The following is a 22,027-nucleotide window of genomic DNA, read 5'->3' on the forward strand; positions in this document are numbered from 1 at the left end:
AATCAAGATAACAAGAACTGCAGGTCATCCTCATGGATTGTAAAAATGAGGCCTAAAAAATATTTAATAATGAGCAATGAACTATATCTAGTGTTGAATTCCCTGCCTCTCTCTGGGCTGGCATTAGCTGCCATTATAAATTGAGGGAAGAATTCCCAAAATAATTGCAAATATCCACTAGAGATTCTGCACACCAGTTAATGTGTGTCTGTGGGCATGATAACAGAGGCAATTCCTTAGCAAGCAATATGTGAGTCGCCTGGGATGGTTAATGAATCTGCTTTGTGGTAAACTTTTTAGTACATCCTACAGAGACCTTTTAAGCATGTTGCTTTTGGAATTTTATTATTTTTATAAAGTTCTTTTGACTGAAACTCATATTTCCTTTTATTCAGGAGATTCTCGCAGTGCAGTTTTCACTGTGCTACACATTTAGCTTTGGGGAAGCTTATTGCAAACCTGTTAGTTGATATCTGCAGTGGAGAGCATTGTTTTCTGCTTTATTTTAAAGTGAGGGGGTTTTGTTGTTTTTATTTTTTGCACCGTTTAATTTGTACATAATATTTAATCTGTAGTGCCTCTCAGAGAGCCAAACTGCTAGGAAGTTACTCTTTTCTGTCACATTCTGCAAATATTAAACTCCAGCTCCCCATCATCATTTACAGCCTGTCCCCTACAGAGGGCACCTTTGTCTTATTGGAATTGCTTCTGCAAAAAAGATAATCGCTGGTTATCAGAGAAATAACTGAGCCTTAAAGAGAGCTCAGACTTCTCGCAGACACAAGGACCTTGCTTGCCTACGCTTTTTAATTAACCAAGTTTTGTACTGTTACTCAGCAGCAAGAAATAATGTTTCTTTCTGCATTATTATAGTGTCTCCTAAGAAGCGAGGCGATGAACTGAAGATTACTAGAATTTACATGAGAGGTCAATGAGTGCTGAGGCAAATTAAAGAGCATAAATTTAGGGGCTTTTTCTTTCTATCAGTAATTAAGGGATTTGTCATTAAAAAATGTTTCTGAGATGGGTACTAAAAACATTGTCTGTGGGAAAACAAGCTGTAGAAAGAAAGTCAACCATTTCCCAAATAAATCTTTCTAACAGACCTCCAATTAGTAATTGCTATCTGAAAGCTGTTCAAGTGGAAGAAAGTAAGATTTTATTCTTCTTTGTAGGGTTAGATTATCAAAACTGACCCTGAAATTTTTATTTGGGAAAAATAACAATTGACTGCAAGACTGAGTCAAAAAGTAATTTTCTTCCTGATTTTTTTTTGGTGTGCTATTATTTATGAAGTGTCAAGTATATCATTCTTAGTATCTACTGGTTCTGAATAAAACTAGCAATACTTTTCTTCTCAAGACTGTTTCCCAGCTCAATCTGTAACACCATCTTCCTTTACAGGCCACTTCACAAACGTGTTAAGACAGATGCAAACATCATTGATTTGTAAATGGCAAAGTGAAAATTCTAAAGAATAATCTTTCCTCTGTCATTTTATACATGTCTGACTATTCAAAACAAGCTACAGCTGTAAAAAGAAGCATAAGACATTGCATTTATGTGACTCCCAAACAGGCCAATACTGTGTTAGTTCACATTAACTGGGGGGAAAACACATGCATAAATGCATTGGTCACTTTGCATAATGCTTTTTTATGGCGTTCCTATCAATAAAAGTCACAAATAGCCTTATAAATTTAACAGGAGGCAACCTGTTGCAAGAAGACTCTAACTTCCCAGGCTGGTTTCTGGGGCTGACATTGAGTGTAAAGAATCTAACACAAAACCCAGCAAGGAATGTGCCCTGCCTTCCCTAACATTTTTCTAGAAGCTCTTATAGAAAATGCATTCATGTTTACATTTTCAGCTTCAAATACCCAGCACAAAAGCATGGGAACACAAAAACCTGAATCTCTAGTCTAGGCTGCTAAATTAATTAAGCAGGACTCGTATTCGTGTGTAATACTTTAATGCCATTGGAAAACTGTTTTAGGGAGCATTTTAGCAAGCTCCTCCTGTGTTATAATTTTACTTCCTTTTTCTTCTCTAATTATAAGCCCAAGCTGGATTCCTACCTAATGAAGGAATCTTTTGTTTTTTTAAGATTTCATTTCTAGAAGTCAATAGGAATGTTGCCCATGTAAAGATTGCAAGATCAAGAGCTTGTACCTATAAAACTGTCCAATGTGAATATATGTTTTAAGACATTTACAGTAATATAAAACAGTTGAAGCTACATTTGCACTAGTGCCAGAAATGTTTCATAGAACATGATGGTCTACACTGTAAAACTGTTTGAATTGCCCTTGGTACACTTTAAGCATCCTAAACCCCAATTCCTGGTTGCAGTTTGAAGGAGAGGGAGGCTGCACATCCGAGACCCTTCCCAGCTGGAAGGCTACTACTGCTACTATCCTGTTTTGAACAGCAGAAATTTACAAAGAGGCATATGTGCTAGTTGGCTATTGCATAGGAACATTCCCAGGCAAGTTTAATTTGCTAGCATAAACCTAGTTTCCAAAACCATGTTTACTGCAGCCATTACACATCACAGTATTTAAAAGTATTCAGCTATCAGCCCTTACTTGTAAACTGTATGCTGAATTTTAAGTTTATATCAGTAGGAAAGAAAACACTCAAGAAAACATTTTCTCAATTATAGGTACTTCTATATGCATTATTTTCCTTGTAATTGTTTCAGCTTGATAGAAAAAATAAAACTTAGAGCTGTTAAGAAAATGTTTGTTTTGAATATGGCTGTAGATAGTATAGATTACAACAGAAAGTAAAAGCCACAGAAGAACATTTTAGAAGTATCTAAACAATTTAGGGGTCCCACTTTGAAAAGAGGACAACTTTACCAGCAGAGAACAAAAGACCTTCATTTTCAGTGAGGGGTACTCCATGATATTGACAGTGAAGACATGGTACAACCCCACAGCAGGTATGGTTGAATTCAGCCCTTAAAATCCTTTCTCAGTAACATGGCACATTTTCCTTGAGAAGTAAGAAAGTCTTCCTGCTGGTAGTAGTGTATTCGTCAACTGGTCTAAATTTTCCAAGGAAGAACCAGGGAAGTCTTAATTATTGCAGACCTCACATTTGACTGCTCACGTTCATTGCTGCCATGTAGGAAACCTGGCTCAAGTTCTCTTGTCCTGTGGGAACAATAGAAGCTGGATGTGTGAAAACTGGTTTCCCACCCTGGAAATGACCTGCCCAACTGGTTATTAGTTGTACCACAGAATGCAAATATGGATGCAGAAGCACACAGCCTCATTTCAGCTTAACCTTCCTTGAAGGTCCACTTGTGCAAATGTAGTGAACCCAAGCCAAGACTGCTTGTGTTTCGGCATGGATTCTCTCTTCAGAAAACCCCCAGCAGCTCTGAGATTTGTGCTTCCATCAATATGGCCAACAGTGGAAACCAACCCACTTGGTGAATTGTGTTAAGGTGAGCTTACTAAGGGATTTTGGCACCCACTAAGTCATGAGACAATTGGAAGAATGAGCGTGGAACCTGAGTTTTGTTGTGGATCTAAGCTGCCCTTTTCCTCTTCACGTGTGAAAACAGAATTATTCTCAACTGCCTGGGACTGATCATCAGATAGAAGGGTGTAATTAAGCAAAAGAACAACAATTAAAACTCTTTCTAACCGGCTAGATGAAAGCAATTTAGATGGTGGTAGCTCATTTTTCTTGTTTTGAAATTTACATCTTAAGTTTATACTCACATGTTTAGAAGAACAAATTTTAATAAAACAAACTTGTTAGTATATACTTTTAACTAAAAAGTATTTTGTGTGGATAAAATTTAATTATTGTGATTCACCTCCTTTTAGATATTTATGATTTTCTTAAATTTGTTTCTTGCTCAAATGTATTCACTGATTTTCTGTAAAAATTTCCATTCCTTTTCAAAGTATAAGGATAAAATGTGGTTTTCTTTTTTTTACTCTTTTGTGACTCAGCTTTTTGCTTTCCAAAGTTAAGTCTCTGCCTATAGAACTATAGCTGCACCTAAAGCTATGAATGTATTCAGGAACTGCTAACTTTATAAGTATTTTTATTGGATAAATATTCCAAGAATTTACTTTGTATAAAGACTTATATACATAAGCTTAAAACCAAGTATTCATATTAATAAATTTCAGTTGCAGTGAATCACAGAGCACTGAAGAGGAACAGACAACAGTGAACTCAAACAGTCTTAATAAAAGTCTTTTGCCATTATCCACAATCAAATTGTGTATATTGCAAGGAAACTTATTTTGATTCTACAACCCCCTTTTAACTTACCATAAAGACACAGGAACTTTATAAAATGTTTTATATCCATGCCAAGTATTATCCTGTAATAAAATAAGTGGATTTTTTTTGGGGGGGAAATGAGAAAATAGAGAAAATCATCATAAATTGATGCAAATTATTTTCAACTAGTTTGGTATTTAGTACCTTCCATACTAATGGGTTTGTGTAACTAATTTTTGGCATAGGGAACTATTTAGATGTACATTTTGGTTCTCACTTTTGATGAAGAATGCACAGCACAAGTAAGGGAAAGGTGTGACTGTCAAATAGAGGTAGAGAATGGATAAATGTTAATCCTGGACTGTCTTTTGTTATCCACCAGATGATTTTAGACCTTGAGCCCAAGGTGCTTGAGAATATATTTGGAGTTTTCCTTCTCTGCTAAACAAGGTCTTAGTATCTTAAGACATTTATACAATGTGAACCAATGGTTTACTGAAAGCTTTTAAAGACAGAGTTAGAAGAAGACAGGTCTAGTTCATCATCACCTACTTGTGCTCCAGCGTGTGTGATATAATCCAAAACTGCCTCTTCAAGCTTTGGGAATCCTGCACAGGAAATTATATTATGCTGGACACAATTTTAAGTGCTTGGATCTTACTGGGAACATTAACCAGTAGCCCAATCCACAACAAACAAGAAGTAAATGCAAGAGACATTCACTGCCATTGTGAAAGTTTATTTTGAACTTATCTACTTGGTATCTTTTTTCCAGAGGGTTGTTTGTTGCCTTCCTTGGAAAGTTCATCTCCACATGAAGGAGATCAGACAATCTCCAAGAAAATCTCAATACTGCCCAGTAACAATCTCTCATGCATATAAACCAATAAACAAATCCCCCAAAACACAACCCAAAAACACCTGAGAAAAGAACAGGGCCTAATGGAAAAATCTCACAAATCTTCTGTAGTTTTCAAGTGTCGGGGCAGAATATCCAAAGCTCAGAAATGTGTCTGGTGTAGTTCATGTTTCCCATCAAGGCTTTACAGCCAGGCAGCCCTTCCAATTCCCTTCACTATGAGTGTGAAGACTCATAGTATGGAACACTTGCCCCATTCACACACCTTCTCGGACAGATGGGGAGCAGCAGGGGAAAGACAACTTTTCCATCTCTGCTTTTTCTGAGCACAGACAATGAAGAAACAAACCCTCACTTAGTCACAGATGGGCTTAAACTTTCTTTTGTCCGTACCACATTCCGCAGTCCCGCGCACATTTCCTTTCCCTGGAGGACGTTTCTGCGCGGGGCGCGGAGGGAGCGCTGCCCCCCGCTCACAGGCACTAGTGGGCGCTGCGCTTTCTACTCCGGCTCTCTGAGCAGCGATGCTCCACATGCGATATACCACACTGCGATATACCACGCTGAGATATACCACACTGAGATATACCACACTGCGATACTCCAGCCGGGCTGGGGCAGCCGGGGCGGGGCAACTATTGCTTCCATATAAAGGACGCTGTCTGTGTGCGGACTGTACGGAGAGTTGTCATTTACGCTATTTTACTTTATTGAAGTTGAACTGAGAGAGGTCACTGGTGAGCAAGCACGAGCAATGCAGGCAATTACAGCCGCTTTTTTTTTTTTTTTTTTTTGTATGTGTGTGTTAAGCATTACCCCGCAGAGCCCAGCTCAGGGCTCAGAAATAAGGTGTCTCTTGCTTTACTTCTCTGTTTTTACTACACAAAACACCCGTGACGTCCCAAAGAAGGACAGCTTAAAGCTGTCGCAGAGCTGTGCACACTATGTTAAATATGGGCTTATTTTTGTGGGGCTGGCAACATAACTTTTTTTGGTTTTTTGTCCAGGCTGGCATGGGGGAGAATTTAAAAAAAAAAAAAAAGCCCTCCACTGACACATTTATCTCCTGCTATTTCACAAAGAAGTGATCTCTTTGGTACTATTGCAAGAGACATGCAAAAAAAAAAAAAAAAGACCAACCAAAAAAACAACCTGGGCACGTTACAGGAGTCTACTTAGCAACTTTCAGACTTTGTTCTTCTGTTTTGCTACATAAATACAGTAGACAGAAATGGGAGATAACGGTCCCAATGCCAATGAAGAGATCAATTGCTTGCCTACTCTCGTTTACGACAGTGGAAGAAGCACTGGTTTTCCCTAAAGCAGGTTTTTTTTTTCCCGGTAGCCTGATGCATGGAAAGCGAGTGCATTGTCCTCTGACAGCTGATGCTTATCGGGCCGGTGGGGGTATTGTGTTTCAGCTCGTGGCACTGAAAAACCTTGTAACTTTCTTTTGAAGTTAAATGGCTCCGTTTTGTTTCCGTGTGTGAATAACTCTCCGAAGAACTACAGTGACCCAAAAGTCGAACTACAGTGACCCAAAAGTCGACCCGTTTACAACGCCTGTCCAAGCGACCTGTTCCTGTCTCTCGGGCGGAGCTTTGCCCAAGAAGGTCCCCTCGGAGGAGCAGACGGGCGGGCAGGAGGAAAGGGGGGCGGAGGGGGAGGCTCCTCAATCAGCCCAAGTTGCATCGTAATTAAATTGTATTTTATCCTACCGAGGCATGCAAAATATCGAGCAAAATACAAGTTTAAGTAATTTGTTTGTCCTCTTACCTGTAGGAGTTGGAAATTAACAGCCCCGCTAGTTTACTGCTAAGCCTGGAGAGCGAGAGATTGCTTTGCAAACATTACAGTTATTATGTCTGCAGTTGGTACTCTTTGTATAAATTATTGATCAGCCATCTTATTTTTCTTTCTGCTTAATGGATATTATAGCATAGCCGTTTACACGCTATAGTTAAGGTTGTGTCAGCACTTCCATTTATAACATCCCCCTTTACCCAGAGTTTATAACTCTCTATAAAATTCCGCTCTGTGCTGAAACTTTTCAAGCAAGGGCTCGGACTTTTAAAAATCCTTCCTCACCCCCCCCCCCCCCCCCAAAAAAAAAAAACCAAAAAAACCCCAAGCAATTAATAATGTTTGTCTGCTTTTTTTCTTTTTTGAAATATGGGAATAATAAAGGTAACACCCTCCTCCCTCAACTGTTTTCCATTCACTTAAGTGACATGAGGAAGAAGAGGCAGCGTCTCGCAGGCTGTCAGTTCCTATATAAAAAGAAGGCAGCACTGTGCATTTTTTGTCGCTGTTATTAATATTGTTACGGGAAGCAATTAGCGCCGGAGCGGCAGCCGAGCCGCCGCCCTCCGCCCGGCCGGGCGCGGGGGCCCGACCGCCGCCCGCCTCCCCTCCCGGCGGCACCGGGGCTCGGCGGGGCCGAGGGATGGACGGAGGGAGGCGGATCCAGCCGCTCCCCCCAGCTCCCGGGCACGGAGCAGCAGGAGCGGTCCCCGTGCACCGGCAGAGACCGCACAGGAGAGCCCGGAGCGCTGAACCCGGGGCCGGCTCCCCGGTGCTCCGATTAGCCTAGGCTGGGAGCGAGGGATAGAGCGGCTGAGCGAACTAATTCTGTGAAGGGGGGGGAGGCACGGCAAAGGGCAGCTCAGATTAGGTCACCGCTTTAACATAATTTAATGGCAAGGGCTTTGTACTTCATAATTATTGCTCCGAGCGACTCTTCCTACCTGTTGGTAGGTGAATTAGCACGTTGGACTGAGGACCTCTAATGAGAGCCCAAGTCTAACTCAAACAACACAGAGGGCCCCCCGTCTATCCCAGCCCTCTTTTAAATCACGCAGGGAAGTTGGTTATCATCTCCTCCCCGCGCTGCAGCTCTCCTGCTCGGCTGTCAGTTGTCAGGTGAATGTCAGCGGGCAGTGCCCAGCCACTGCTCCATCCATCCATCCACCCATCCATCCTTCCATCCCGAGCCAGCCCGGGAGGGGACCACGACCCGATCCGTTTCACCATGTGGCTCTGGTAGCAGCAACGTGACCGAGAGGCTCAGATCGACAGAAGAGCTGTTTTAGTTACTGACTTCGAAACGCCTTTTCTGAAGTCAGAATAGTGATTTAAGGGGGAAAAAAAATCGTAAATAAGCAAGTAGCTTAATTGGCGTTTGGTTTTTGCAATTTCCATAAAAGCGCTTGTGCGTGGGCGTGTGTGTGGGGCGTGCGTGTGTCCGTGTGTCGGATGCCGGCGCGGAGGGGGGGAAGGGATGCGCGGGCTCCCGAGCCGTCGGTCATCGCATCCCTCAGTACAGCGCGTCCTTGGTCGCATCACCGGTTAGCATCCCCGGGATAACACCCATCGCTCTTGGGGATGAAGGGGAAGAATTGAGGCATATTCCCTGGTGCTAAATCCTGCCCCTCTGCTCAGGCGGTGAATACCCCCAGAGCCAGTGCGCTGACTCGCGGGAGTAAAGCCGGCAAAAACCGCTCTAGCGCTGAAGTGCCGGGGCTGGGGTTAGGCAGGGCGTGTGCGAGCTGCCAAGCCCGCAGCAATTCCCCATCCAGCTCTGTGCATGGGATGGCCAGCCTCTGCTGTCAGCTCTCTGGCTGAGAGGTTCACATTAAACATCAGTGCAAGCAAGAGCAAGTGCTCCCAGAATCTTGTTTTTAAGGACTTTAAAAGTTATTTTTAATGGCTTCAGAAGTTTCTTCACTTTCATTCTCCCACCACTTTTTTTTTTCCCCTTTGTTAGGCAGGCACCATATGTAAATGCAATTTGTAGTAAACAGAATGTGAAAGCAATCTTGCCATGTATTTTGGGTTTTTTATGATATATGGTGGACTGTTCAGAAATGCATGCTATTGTTAAAGCTGTTTGTGCCCAGTGTACTAATGTACTGTTTGATTGAGTGAATTAGCAGTCATAACAATCTGGCAGTCTGGCCATAGAAGTGTGCTCAAATTGATTTGTGTTATGGCTGGACTGGAAAATCTAGTGTTAGTTGTTTTTTTGCCCTGGGGCATTGTTTGTACCAAACTCCACTTTTCATTTAATTTTCCAATAGATTTTTGAAAGACCAAAAGGTTTGTGATCAACGTTTGCTGCACTTTATTATTATTCAGCTATTAAAAATATCCTATGAGTAATTTCAGGTTCCCCAAAACCTTGCTTTCAATTAGAGTAAACATAATTAGCGTTACGTCGTGCTTGGAATGGCAAATCTCCCTTTGTATCTATTAAGCATGTTATCTACTTGTCCTGTCACTGAAAGGAATCCAGTTTGTATTTGTATTGGACAAGGTTTTGTGCTACTTTGACTATAACACAACAATTAGAAAAACAGCGCTGCAGTATCCAGTTTCTTACTACTGATACAACACTTCACATCAATCTCAATTGTATTCATGGTGTTTGTCAATGTTTAGTAAATGTCTTGGTAGAAGAGAAGCAAAAAAGGATCCCTTTTCACACACTTACATTTCTATGAGTCTATTTTCCTGAGCGATGCAGGGGGGGATTCTGTATGAGGTCCCTCCCTCTTTCTCAGTCTTCCCTCTAAATAGCAGATAGCTCTTCAAAGGGGGATTGCTGCTTGAGACCTGAGATTAAAGCAAAGCAGAACTTACCTTCCCTGTGCCAGTACTTGCTCATTTCTTAGAATCTCTGCTCGGCAGTTGTTTGCAAGAATTATAATGCAGCATCATTAAACCTAAAACATTACTCTATTGATCGCAGAAAGCTTTGTGAAATCATCTAGTTTCTCCTCTTCAGAAGCAATGAACAAAATAGGTCACTATACAAGGGTAAGACAAGACACAAGACTGAAAGGTTTCTCGGGAAAATAAACTCCAAAGAAATGCAGGGGGGAAAAAAATTGTAGACGAACTTAAAATGATAATGCACTATTCATCCTTACCAGGTGCATATCTTCTGTTGCATCCCCTCTCCCGGTCCATTCCTTCACACACGTTCAAGAGACAAACACTTTTCTGGGGTGTTTAACTGAATGAATTTAAATATTTAATTATCAATAATAACTGAAGATGGGGGAGGGAGCTGGTGTACTATCCTAGCTCCTGTCAGTCAAGTGTTCAAATTCCTTAAAATGCAACAGCTACAATGCATTTTGTAATTGCATTTTACCCTTTACAGCTGCCCTCAAAATTGTAATTTAATAAAATAGTGAACTCCGTATCAGTCTTTTTTTTAAAGCAATAAATTATAATCATTGTCAATACATCTTACTGTTTTAACATACATTTTAATATACCAAAATGGTAAAAAGAAAAAAGAGAAAAAGAGAGAGAATACCTGCCCTGAACAGCTACATGAGCAGAACAGAAACCCTGCTTCAAACAATATTCCAGGAAAGAAATTAAAGACTTCTTAATTAGTGCAGCAATTAAGCTTTCTTGGTCGCATTTTAATCAGCCCAGGCCCTATCAAAGGACAAACAGAACGATTTGCAGGTCTTTGAATTTTAAACAGTCTTATTGATTTCAGCACCATAAGTCTTCACTTGACACAGGGAGAATTTTCAAATATCAGTTACAGTAATTTGAGTTTTGCTGATATCAACTCAGAGAGCGAAAAAGAAAACACCCAACAATATTATTACACGAAAGCGTCAGCAACTAAGAGGAATGCAATCTAGAGAAGTTTACAAAGGATGACCTCAGGATTTATTGGTGTATGTGAGTGTGTCAGTATAGGTGCGAGTTAAATTAAATTGAGACACTCCCCATAATAATTAGAAACACTTACCGTGCCAGAAGCTTTGAGGAATCTCGAGCCTTTTCAAAAATCTTTCTTTCTAGGTTCCTAATCCCAGTGTTGAATTGATATCATCAAGGTTAACCCAAACCCCTGGTAGTAAACCTTTTCAAACTACATTTTCCTTTGGACCATGAGAATTATGTATCTGTGGGAACACACAGCAAATAGAAAAACAGAAGAGCTGGTGTAGGAATCATGTTGTAGGAAAAGTAGGGAACAAATGAAGTGGTAGCTTTCCTAATTTAGAGTTCACACAGATCTCCAAGTGGCAGTATCACACGTGTCTGGCTCTGTCCTGATCTTCTTATGGAGCTGTTTTGTCTTCACTGTTTTGTCTTCACGAGGTGTGAGAGAAGGTGACATGCAAAAAGAACAGGTGAGGGAAAGAAAATATGGACAGAGTTGGCTTTCTACAAGTGAAAAACAGGAAGAGGCAGTGTATTTAGATTTTGAAATTACAAGTTTTATGCAACACTAGATCCCACCACTGGGATCCTACCATTGGAACTCAAGTTGAATATGCTCCTCCAGATAAACATTCTCAAAAAACCCCACCTAAAAATGGCTCAAATAAGTGTTCTGCACAATTATGGGTACACAAAACTTTAAAACATTACTCTGTGCTTTCATGGTTTTATTTGTAATTTTAAAGATTTTAGTGCAGGATAGCTTAACTTTCACAAGCAAAAGTTGTCTTAAGTGGCACTAGAACAAATTCCTGTAAATTAAAGTATAATAAGCAAGCAGATCATATGAGAACAGTTTATGTCTGATACTGTGGAAATTCCCCTGCACCAAATTAATACAGTTGAGATTATCCACTCTACAGATGTGTCATCCCGTGAGTCATGTCTCATGTAATAGTATCATAGGAAAAAAAATAAAAGGCTATGGGCACATACATGCATGGCAATTAAGTACACGCAGGGCGGATTTTTGAAACAGGAAGAACTACGCACGCACCGACCCCTGATTTTGCAGACCCCCCCGTCTGTACCAGTGGCCATTTCTTTACCCCTTTCAGTGTGCGAAGTGCCCTGAAGACACGCAGGACGCAGCCCCGGGCTTTCCCGACGCAGCCCGGCTCGCCCGCCGCCAGACGCGCTCCAGCCGCATCCCGGCTCGGGGCCGGCAGGTACCGCGCCCGCCGTCGCCCCACCGCGCATGCGCGGGCAAGCGCGCCGGCTGACTTTGCGCGCTCCGGGGCGCGGAGGGGCCGGGCCGGGGCTACGCGCCCCCTGCGCGCCGCCCGCACCTGTTGCGCGGCGGGACCTGCGCGGGCCGCCCGCCTGCCCCTCTGCCAAGTTACTTCTGTGCCGCCGCAGCCCGCTCGGCGCGGCGTCTCGGCGGCCTGAGCCGTAGCGCCTCGTAGTCCCCCTCCGATCCGCGGCCGCCGCAGGAGAGTCCTCCGCGGATGCTGCCGCGTGGGGCTGCCCGTGCGCGCCCCGCGCAGCCGCCGCCGCCTGCCGCGCAACAAAGGGCACCCTCGGCAGCAATTCCCACCCCGCCGGGAGGAGCGTCTGTGGTCCCGGGAGAGCCACAGCAGCAGCAAGAGCAACAGCCCCGTCCGGAGGTGTCTGCTTTTGTCTGCCCCGGCAAGGTGTGCGGTGCCCAGCGCCCGCCCCGCGCCCCGGCTCCCCCGCTCCCGCCCGGCTTTGGGGGAGCGCTAGAGACGCTCGTGTTTCTCCACAAACTGTGTTGACAAGCGACTGTTGAAAAGGGCTGGGAAAATTACATCTCATCTCTGGTGGGGTGAAATATGAAACATGTAATCTAACGGTTCCTGAAGGAGGGGGGAGAGGGACTTCTCTCCCTCTCTCTGTTTTCCTGCTCCGGGTTCCTGGTTGGATAATTTGGGTTAATACTAGTGAGTGAGCCTTTTGCTGCTTCAAAGGGTATTTCAAGTTGCCGGAGCTCCTCCCCTCCGCACCGTGTGACAACAACAACTCGTCCAGCGAGCGAGCGGCGGCGGCGGCGGCAGCAGCCAGCACTTCCCCGCTCATTTTCTCTCTGTCATTCCCCTCTCAATCTTTGATCAATGTACTTGCCAGAGAGAACCGAAGTCCTTCAAACCTCCTCCTTTTCACCTTCGTCTTTAACGTGGTGCTAGAGCAAGGACCACAAAAAGAAACTGCCCTCCCCCTCCCCTCGGCCCCAGCCCCGCCGCCCGGAGCGGACTTCTCCTCCTCCTCCTCCTCCTCCGTCCCCACTTGCGGGACACTTTGTGCGTTCTCTCTCTCACTCTGCCCCCTGCTCTCTCGCTCGCCGCAGCACCTGATCTGGGGTTATCCCCCCCTTCTTCTCCCCCCTCCTCCCTTCTCTCCTTTCCTCTTTTTTTTTTTTTTAATAATTTTTTTTTAATTTTTCCCCTTTCCCCTGCGTGTGTGTGTGGGAACTTTCCCCCCTCCCCCTGCCCCCTCCGCCGTATATGTGACCATGGCCGTACCGGCTGCTTTGATCCCTCCGACCCAGCTGGTCCCCCCTCAGCCTCCGGTCTCAACTTCTGCCGCCTGCACCACCACCACCACCACCTCGTCGTCGGCCACCTCGTCGTCGGCCACCTCCTCTCCGTCTCCGTCCATCGCTCCCCCGCCGGCCGCTTCGGGGACAAACCTATTCCGGCCGGAGCCCATCGCAGCGGCGGCGGCGGCAGCGGCGGCCACAGTCACCTCCACCACCAGCGGCGGCGGCGGTAACGGCAGCGGCGGCGGCAGCGGCGGCGGCAGCCCCAGCCTGGGCACCGGCGGCGGCGGCGGCAGCAGCAGCAGCGGCGGCGGCAGCGGCGGCGGCACCTCCACTCCCAATGCCAGCGCGGCCAGCGCGGCCGGCAGCCTGCCCGGCAAGCCCGTGTACTCGACCCCGTCCCCGGTGGAGAACACCCCCCAGAATAACGAGTGCAAGATGGTGGATCTGAGGGGGGCCAAAGTGGCCTCCTTCACCGTGGAAGGCTGCGAACTCATCTGCCTGCCCCAGGCTTTCGACCTCTTCCTGAAGCACTTGGTGGGGGGCTTGCACACGGTCTACACCAAGCTGAAGCGGCTCGAGATCACGCCCGTGGTCTGCAACGTGGAGCAGGTCCGCATCCTGAGGGGGCTGGGGGCCATCCAGCCCGGGGTCAACCGCTGCAAACTCATCTCCAGGAAGGATTTCGAGACCCTCTACAACGACTGCACCAACGCCAGGTAAGCGCCGCAAGGCACACGCGCGCCCCGCCGGCCCCCCCGCCGCCGCCGCCCCCGTCCCACCCCCGCGCGGTGCGGTCCGGGCGAGCGCTGCGCCGCTTCCCGCTGCCCCCTCCCGCGCTGCCCCGGCACCCAGCCGGCCTTCTCCGCAGCCAGCGGCGCTGCTTCTTGGTGGGACGGAGGGGGGAAGGGGAAGCCGTGTTCGTGCCCCCCTCCCGCTTCGCTTTGCAAGTGTCGCCCTGTCATTGTCCCCTTCCCTGCCCCCCGGGCCGAGGCGTGCCGGGGGTAGGGGTGGCCGCGGGCAGCGCAGCGCGGGAGCGGAGGACCGGCAGGGGTGGGAAGGGGCCAGAAAGTGCTTTCTGACCGAACCTCCAGCTGAAGTTTATCCTTGGATGTATCTTTAAAGCAGGCAACCCTGGGAAAAAGCCGCCCGAAGGGTGCACGGGAGTGGGCGGGGAGCGGTCCTGATGGGGGGACGGCGACATAGACGCTGGGGTGTCGCGTTAAGTGGGATGGGGCGCGGAGCTGCCCGGGCGCCGGGGCCATTTCGGGGCGATGGAGGCCGCTTGGCCATCAGCTGCTGTCACACATCCGAGGGGGCACGTGCACTTTTTGTGTAGGGCTGTAAGGCAGTTGCCACATGGCGAACGGGGGAGGTGAAGGCAGGGCGGGAAGACGGCGAGGAGGAGGTGGAAGCGGCTTTTCTTTGGGGTAGTGGGGAGAGGCGCCAGGCGGCCGGGCTGGGCTGCTTCCTTGGTGGGGGGGTGGGGGTGTCGGTCCCCGAGGAGCAGGTGCGAGCAGCTCCAGGCCCCCACCAGCCGAGGAGGAGACGGGGGGCAGCGGGAGCGCGGCAGGGATTTGGCAAGGCTGGATGCTGCTCTGCCGCGCAGAGTAACGCGGGCGCGCTGGCGGGGCCGGCGCCGGGGGCGGGGAGCGGCGCTGCGGCTGCGGGCGGTGCGGGGCCATCCCCGCACCCCGCGGGCCGGGGAAGCGAGCCCCAAACTTGCCACAGCCGGGGAGGAGTGTCGGGGGGATAGAAGGAGCTGGCAAAAGGGGAAATTCCTGATGCAATAGCAGCCGCCTTTGCAATGGAGAGCGAAAGCCTGGGGCTGTTATCTCTCGATCTGTAGGTTACAGGGCTGAATCCGCTCATAAGGAGAAGGGATCGCATAACTGCCGTGACCCCGAGATCAGAGCGGTCGGAAGCGCCTCCAGTTCCCGGGGGCTCTCCCCCTGCCTCAGGCGGGGCGGGGGGCTCGGGCTGTGCCGCGCTGGAGGGGCGCCGGGAACTTCCCACGGAGGAGGTCGTGGATAAAGTCCCGATGCTGCTTTCAGTATACCCAAACAAACAGACCGGGCTCGTTTCACTTTCCCATTGTCAGATTTCAAGGTGCAGCAACAACCAACACGTGGAGAATTAACCCCACGCGATGCCGTGCTCCTGCCCGTCCCGTCCCGTCCCCAATGGCGGGGCGTGTGACATCCCCTCCTCCTTCCCTTCATCCCCCCACGACTCAGCAGAGGGTGCCTGGCAGTCATTAGCATAGAGCCAGGAGAAGCAGAGCACTTACTCTGCGGTAGCAGTTGCTGGATGGATTGTTGAAGTTCCTGAATATTCAGGGCAGCAGGACAAAACAGCCTGGAATAACTTCCAAGGGCTGACATAACTGTAGCTGCTAGGGTAACTCTGCTGTTGTTTCATGTGGAATCAACATGAATATTAATAGCTGCTCTTAGACAATTGTTGGGTTGGGGTTTTTGTGTGTGCGTGTGTGTGTGTGTGTGTGTGTGTGTGTGTCCCTGTGGTGTGTAACTTGCAACAACTCTGTAAGAGTTCCAAGATTTGGTCCTTAAAATAAACTTATGGAAGTTTTACTTTGCCACGGTCATAACCATGTGAATTTTAATTTGAACATGTAGAATTAAGAAATACAGAAACTTTATTTTTTTATCGGGGGTGGCTGGGGGCTTATGGAGACACCAATTCCTGGACTTGGCAGGGTTATAAAAGGGTTTGGCAGGCTGGTTGTAACATGGCTTGATTATGTCAACAGCACAGAATCGGCTGTGTTTCAGCTGTTCCTGAGGTCTGCTGTGTTATCATCCAGTGTAGTAGAAATTACAGTAGCGGGTTCAGAAGTGAGTAGGATTTGACCCTTAAAAAGCGTAATTGTAGTAGGCTTACTTATACATCCATTAAGCAAATAAATTAATGGAAAGGATATACAATAGGTATGCAAAATGTATTATTACAGTATAGACGAATAAAGCAAAGTGGGTCAGTGAGTTTTGGTCAAAATGGGAAGATAAATCTGTATTTGCTTTCTGGATTTCCCCTCTAATACATTTAATTCTTCATTCTTTGCAAATTATTTTTAATTATTTCTGACATTACAGTAATTATGCAGAGTATTTTGGTCTACTCATTTTAGTGATTTAAGCGACCTTTCCTGAGTCCCAGTTGCTGCATACTTTGGCTGGGTGATGTCTTTTTGTATCCCGGGTGGACACTTTACTGTTGAGATGGAAACTGGAAGAACCAACTCCATCCTAGCGGCTAAATTGTTGTACTCATCAGATTCAAAAATTTTGAACCAGCATCTTATCACTGTTATATTTGTCTCATAATCAGCTGATGCACTCGAGTACGCTAATCCCTTTTTGGAAAGCTTCATCAAGGTTAATATGTTATTTAATCAAAAAAGGCATCCAAATAAAGCCATTACTTTGTTGTTCTTTAGATGGATTGAATCGTTAGTTGCCAGTTGCTGTGGAAATAATTTGTAATAACTTATTTCGTGATGGAAAAGTTTTAGATGTGTTTCACCAAAATGATACATTTTAACTGTGATATTGCTATTTAAAAAATCAATAAAACAAAAATCAATAAAACACCAAGGGATTTTCTATTGAATGCTTAATGTGGAGGTCTGTAAAGTGAATTGGTTTCTGTGTTTATTTGTGATACTACTAATAATAACATGATACTAAAGGACCTTTTTCTAAATTAGGCTTGTGTATCAGTTCACTGGAAAAATAAGCTTCCGTTATGGAAGATGACTTTTCTTTTCTGGTCATACTGACCTTTGCTTTTATTTTCCTCATAAAAAGCATTGGCTGCCAAACAGAAATCCAGGAAATAGCAAACTGTGCATTTAGCTTACATTCCGATTAAACGGTTTGACATTAATGGGATGCTAGAAAGCCATATGCCAAACAAATAGGGGAAGGATAAAGGCAAAACATGGAAAATATTTAGAGCTACTAGATGCCAATCGAGTCAGGTTTCTTGAATGTGTGGGTGAAAGAGAGTAGCGAACTGTGCACTGGATGTCACCTGCCTAGGATTAATGACCTGGAAGCTATTGATCTCAGATTGTTTCTGGTCTCTTGTGTTTTGAGCACTTGTTGTGGAATTTTGCCATGCTGGGTCCCTTTCTAGAGTTTTCCCATAGACTTAGCCTGGCTTTGGATTGTGCCCACCCGAGTAAAGGCTAAAAGCGTGCGCTTTCTTCTGACCTCCCTTCTGTGACCAGAACATGTTAATCTTTTCTGACATTTGAAGATGATTTTGAATGAGTTCATTGACATTCATACTTAAAGTGGGGAATTATTTGCAGCCTTTGGAAGCTATTTACAATTTTTGGAAAACAACCAATTGATTTTTAAATGTAAAGGGGAAAGATGCTGAGCATGAAACAATTCCCTTCAAAGCCCATCTTACACGGCAGTTACTCAGTCCCTCTTTCCTAGCTTCTGCTTCTCTCAAATTATGTGGACCTAGCCTGTCCTTGTTTACTGAGTACTGCTCACTTGCATAGCTTTTTTTTTTTTTCCCTGTTTGTATTAATTAAAGGAGTATCTCACCCAGATAGGTTAGTACAGATCATAGATACTTTAAATGAACAGGTCAGCAAGTGCAGCTGGAAGGAATGTCAAATATATAGTACCTGTGGTTTATATTGATGACCTTCCTTCTTGCCACAGATTATTAAAATATAATCAGCAGAAATGTGGAAGGCTTTACAAGCAAAGATGACTTCTGGAAGGGCAGAAGATAAATTGTAGTAACTATGAAGAAGGAGTAAAAGGTGTGGAAGTGGTTTCCTTAGACTTAAATAAAATAAAAGACTCCAGTTGCTCATAATAACAGTACTTTAATATCTATCTTACATTATATATTTAATGGTAAATATTGTAGTTTAAAAGCTGAGATCCTTGGCCCGTACTTACTGCAACAGGATAGAACTATTTATCCCTTTAATCTGATACTTCAGTCGCTGGCAGGAGCAGGGTATCTGATACTTTGGAAGGGAACACTTCGCTGGGAACGCTGGCTGCCTGTCGAGAAGTGCTGCCGACGCTGTTGAGGGCCTGCTAGTGATGGGCAGGGGGACATTTTTTTCCCTGATTGCTTCACATAATCTTCCTCAAGGATTCAATTTGATTACCTCCTCCTTTATCTTATAGCTATGAATATTGGTAAAGTTTTGTGTATTTTTTTTTCTTTTTTTATAATTAAGAAATCTTTTCTTGGCAGATGTAGTTTATGTAAAAAAGCTTAGTTTTATTGTCAGGTCAGAATCAACTTTACATGTCTGTTAAAATGCTCGGTTCAGTCTCAGGCTTCTAGGCTCTTCCTGGAGCCACAGGCGCCTCTGCCTGGGGTTGCTGAGCCCCCTGGGCACATGGAGCAAGTGCCCCACAGTGTGTCCCTATGGGCTGTGCTGGGAGGCTGCTGCACCCACCCAGGGCTTCTTCTCTGCCCCTCCTCAGCATTGTAAACCAAAATGCACTCAGAGCACTCTTATTTGCAAGTTGTCCTGCTTGTGTTCTGTAATCCGGAGTGGGTTCCGAATATTTGTTGGAGACGCTAATCTTGTTTGACTGCCATATAGTATTTCTTCTCTTTTCCCCTGTTCCTAGATCATTCCAGATGCCTGTTTTTGCCCATCTCTGTGACTGGTCATCTAAAGTGAATTGCATACGAAGCAGAGAATTTTCATACACTGCATTGAATTTTAATATTTTCCTTTTGAACTACCTAATTGATACATTAAATTGTTACTACAATCCCTGCTGGTCTGGTACAAGTAAACCTCTTTTTCATCATTGCCAGTGTTGCCTATGGAGGAGCTTTACAAGTTTAGCTGTAAAAATTCATTAATGGCTGTAGGATAGCAGAGAGTAGTTAGAAACTACAGAATTTTATCTAAATTGTATAAGTGAAGCAAGAGTCCAAAACAACCATGATGCCTGTCTGGTTTTAAGCAACAGGACTGGGTTTAGATCGTCTTTGTTCTTTTATAAGTTAAATATGTTTTGTTTTAAAAATAACGTTTGGGGCATCTGCTTTGCATTATGAGTTAATTCCATTCATTGTTTTAAAATAGTGATTACCCTTTTGCAAATTATATACTGCACATGAACAGTAATTTTTTCAATAATCTTTAAATGTGCATGCTGTAACAGCGCCATAATGTGGACTGACATAATAGGAATTGACAGTAAATTTTTAGTTGCCTAAATACGTATTTAAATGATACAGCTGAAGAGTCATCTGCAAAAAGCTATTATGATCCAGAGAGTTAATTCATATATAGATAATTTCTCCAGTGTGAATTAAGGAAGAATTTTTCTTTTTCCATTATCATTTAAATTATTTTCAAAAATCCTGAAATATAAACCAAAAATCTTTATATTTAGAATCAGGATATGTCTATGACTTGAAATAATAAAATCCAGTTTGCTTTGGGGAATAACTTTATCCTTAACCCACTATGTTCTACTTATTTATCTGATACTGTGCTCAGCCTGGGGCATCTCCTAACAAGTGCTGATGTTTCATTTCACAGGCATTGCAGAATATTCAACTGTAATCTACAGAATGTGGAATATTAGCATTGAGTGTTAATAACTGCGAACTGTTTTAAACTTTTTTGAGTTTTGGTTTGTTTTTTTTTTTTTTTTTACGGAAGAAAAGGAAAAAAGGTGATAGTATATTTTCCATAGCATTAAGTAGAAAAATACTGTCACTCAGTTTCATCAGAGGAGGGATCAGTTTTTGACCATCCAGTTACATCCCAATTTGGAATTTTCTGCTCTAAGTCACTCACAATGATTAGCTGAGATAACTCTGAAAATACTGAAAACTTGCTTTCTCCTCCATGAATTTCTGTAGGTCTCTTTTAGAGATGGGATATTTAACCAAGCAGACCCTGAGCAATAGTTCAGGATACGTCCACCAAAACTGATGAAAGTGCTTGCATGAGGAAACTGCTTGCGACTGAAGAAATGGATCACAAAATGTATTTTAGTTCACCTTGCTTTAAACAATGTTTTGTGATAATTGCTTTTAGGGTGAACATCCTCCTATGGCAGGTGGATAAATATACACAATGCAGTTTGCAGAATTGAATGGAAAGATCTTCTAAATCGTGGGTATCAAAACACATTACTAGTTATAGGCAGAAACTTTCTGAAATAATATAAGCTTTTTTTTTTGTTAGTGTTCATGAAATTATGTTTCTGATACAATAAAATACTCCAAAGTTTTTATAGTGCACTCCTGAGAATACTCGTGTGAGTAACACTTAACATAACTTTCTGTTCATTTATCTGTTTAAAGGTACCCTTTTACTCCAAAACTAATTTATTTTAGATACTTTCTTTGCATCCTACATAATTTGCATCTTCATCATGAAGAAGAAAGCTATTTCAGTATGAAAAAGAAATATATTTTTTGTTACAAATATCGAACAGTGGCATTTTATGGGCATTGAAAGGCTGAAGTTAGCCATAGTCCAGGAACAATGGAGCAGGTGCAATTAAAATTTGCTGGTGCATCTTACCACACCAACTGGATTTTTTTTTTCCTATAAAATAAGTACATGTTTTGGTAACGAAATTTTATTCATCCTTATAAATTTTTAGAATTAATCTCTGAATTGGCCAAATGGCTAAATTATGCCTAAATCCCTTTTGATCTGAAAAAGCTCGGGTTCAAGCAAAGCTTTCAGACTAATTTTCTTATTCACCTTTTAATTTTTTGTGATACAAAATATACTGAAAAAAAGTGCACCTTAGCTGTTAAGACGTATTTTTTTACATTCATTTTGTTCCTTAGATTGTATGACTGAATGAGAGGGCACAGTAGGTGTGCATACATATTAGCTGACTGACAAAATAGCAAGAGTTACATACTGGAGTTGGATGGGGAGAAGGAGAAGAATGGGAGTACGTGGGACTGCTGCACATGCTTTAGCATAATTGACAGCTGAAATATACTTGTAATGTTACGATGCCATGATTGAAGTTCATAACTCTGAATGTTCCTGTTAGAGCACTTGTTAACCATGCTGTACTGAGAACAGGTAATAGGTATTTTACATTTGGAGTACAAGTTGTTGTTTGGGACATGTCTCTCAGCATGTGCTTGTATTTACAAACTGTTGTACCATAGAAACTATTTCTGAATTTTACATCTGGGAAATGTTTTGATTTTTCATTCGACATGAAATGATTGTAAGGAATCAAAAAGAAAGCAGTTATATAAAGCAAAATATAAAGGAAACAGGTAATATGTTGTATTACTATTTAATAACATCTTTTGTAACCTTGATTTAATGTTGTTCTCATACTTACAAATGATTTTTTTTTTAAGAGCTGGATCATGATTTTATATATGGGACACAACCCCCCCCCCCCCCCCCCTTTCTGGTATTAGATATTATATTTTTAAGAGAAATACAAACAATGTGTTACAGTTTTGTACAGTTTGTACAGTTTTGTGATAAATCTAGCTTATTGATAGTTTGAGCATTCCTTAAAAAGCCCCATTACTAAAGCTATTATTTTTTGAATTATTCTTTCTCCAAATGTGGTAAAAATATAAACTTAATACTTTAATTGGTTTTATATAATGTTTTAATGGATGACAAT

At 43.8% G+C, this 22,027-nt stretch overlaps 1 protein-coding gene across 6 annotated transcripts in view; it reads left to right on the forward strand.

Annotated features, from left to right (window-relative positions):
- The first annotated feature begins 13,275 nt into the window (after positions 1-13,275).
- The window catches only part of DACH1 (dachshund family transcription factor 1), a 352,403-nt gene continuing 343,651 nt past the window's right edge, over positions 13,276-22,027 (forward strand). For all 6 annotated transcript variants that reach the window (XM_071431094.1, XM_071431091.1, XM_071431092.1 and 3 more), the window contains exon 1: positions 13,276-14,086. In XM_071431094.1, coding sequence (XP_071287195.1) covers positions 13,341-14,086 — 746 coding nt within the window. In that variant the 5' untranslated portion in view covers positions 13,276-13,340. The remainder of the gene's footprint in view (positions 14,087-22,027) is intronic.

Source organism: Agelaius tricolor, unplaced genomic scaffold, assembly GCF_023055355.1.
Source record: "Agelaius tricolor isolate 1412-34295 unplaced genomic scaffold, bAgeTri1.0.p SCAF_7, whole genome shotgun sequence".
In the NCBI taxonomy this organism is placed as follows: Eukaryota; Metazoa; Chordata; class Aves; order Passeriformes; family Icteridae; genus Agelaius; species Agelaius tricolor.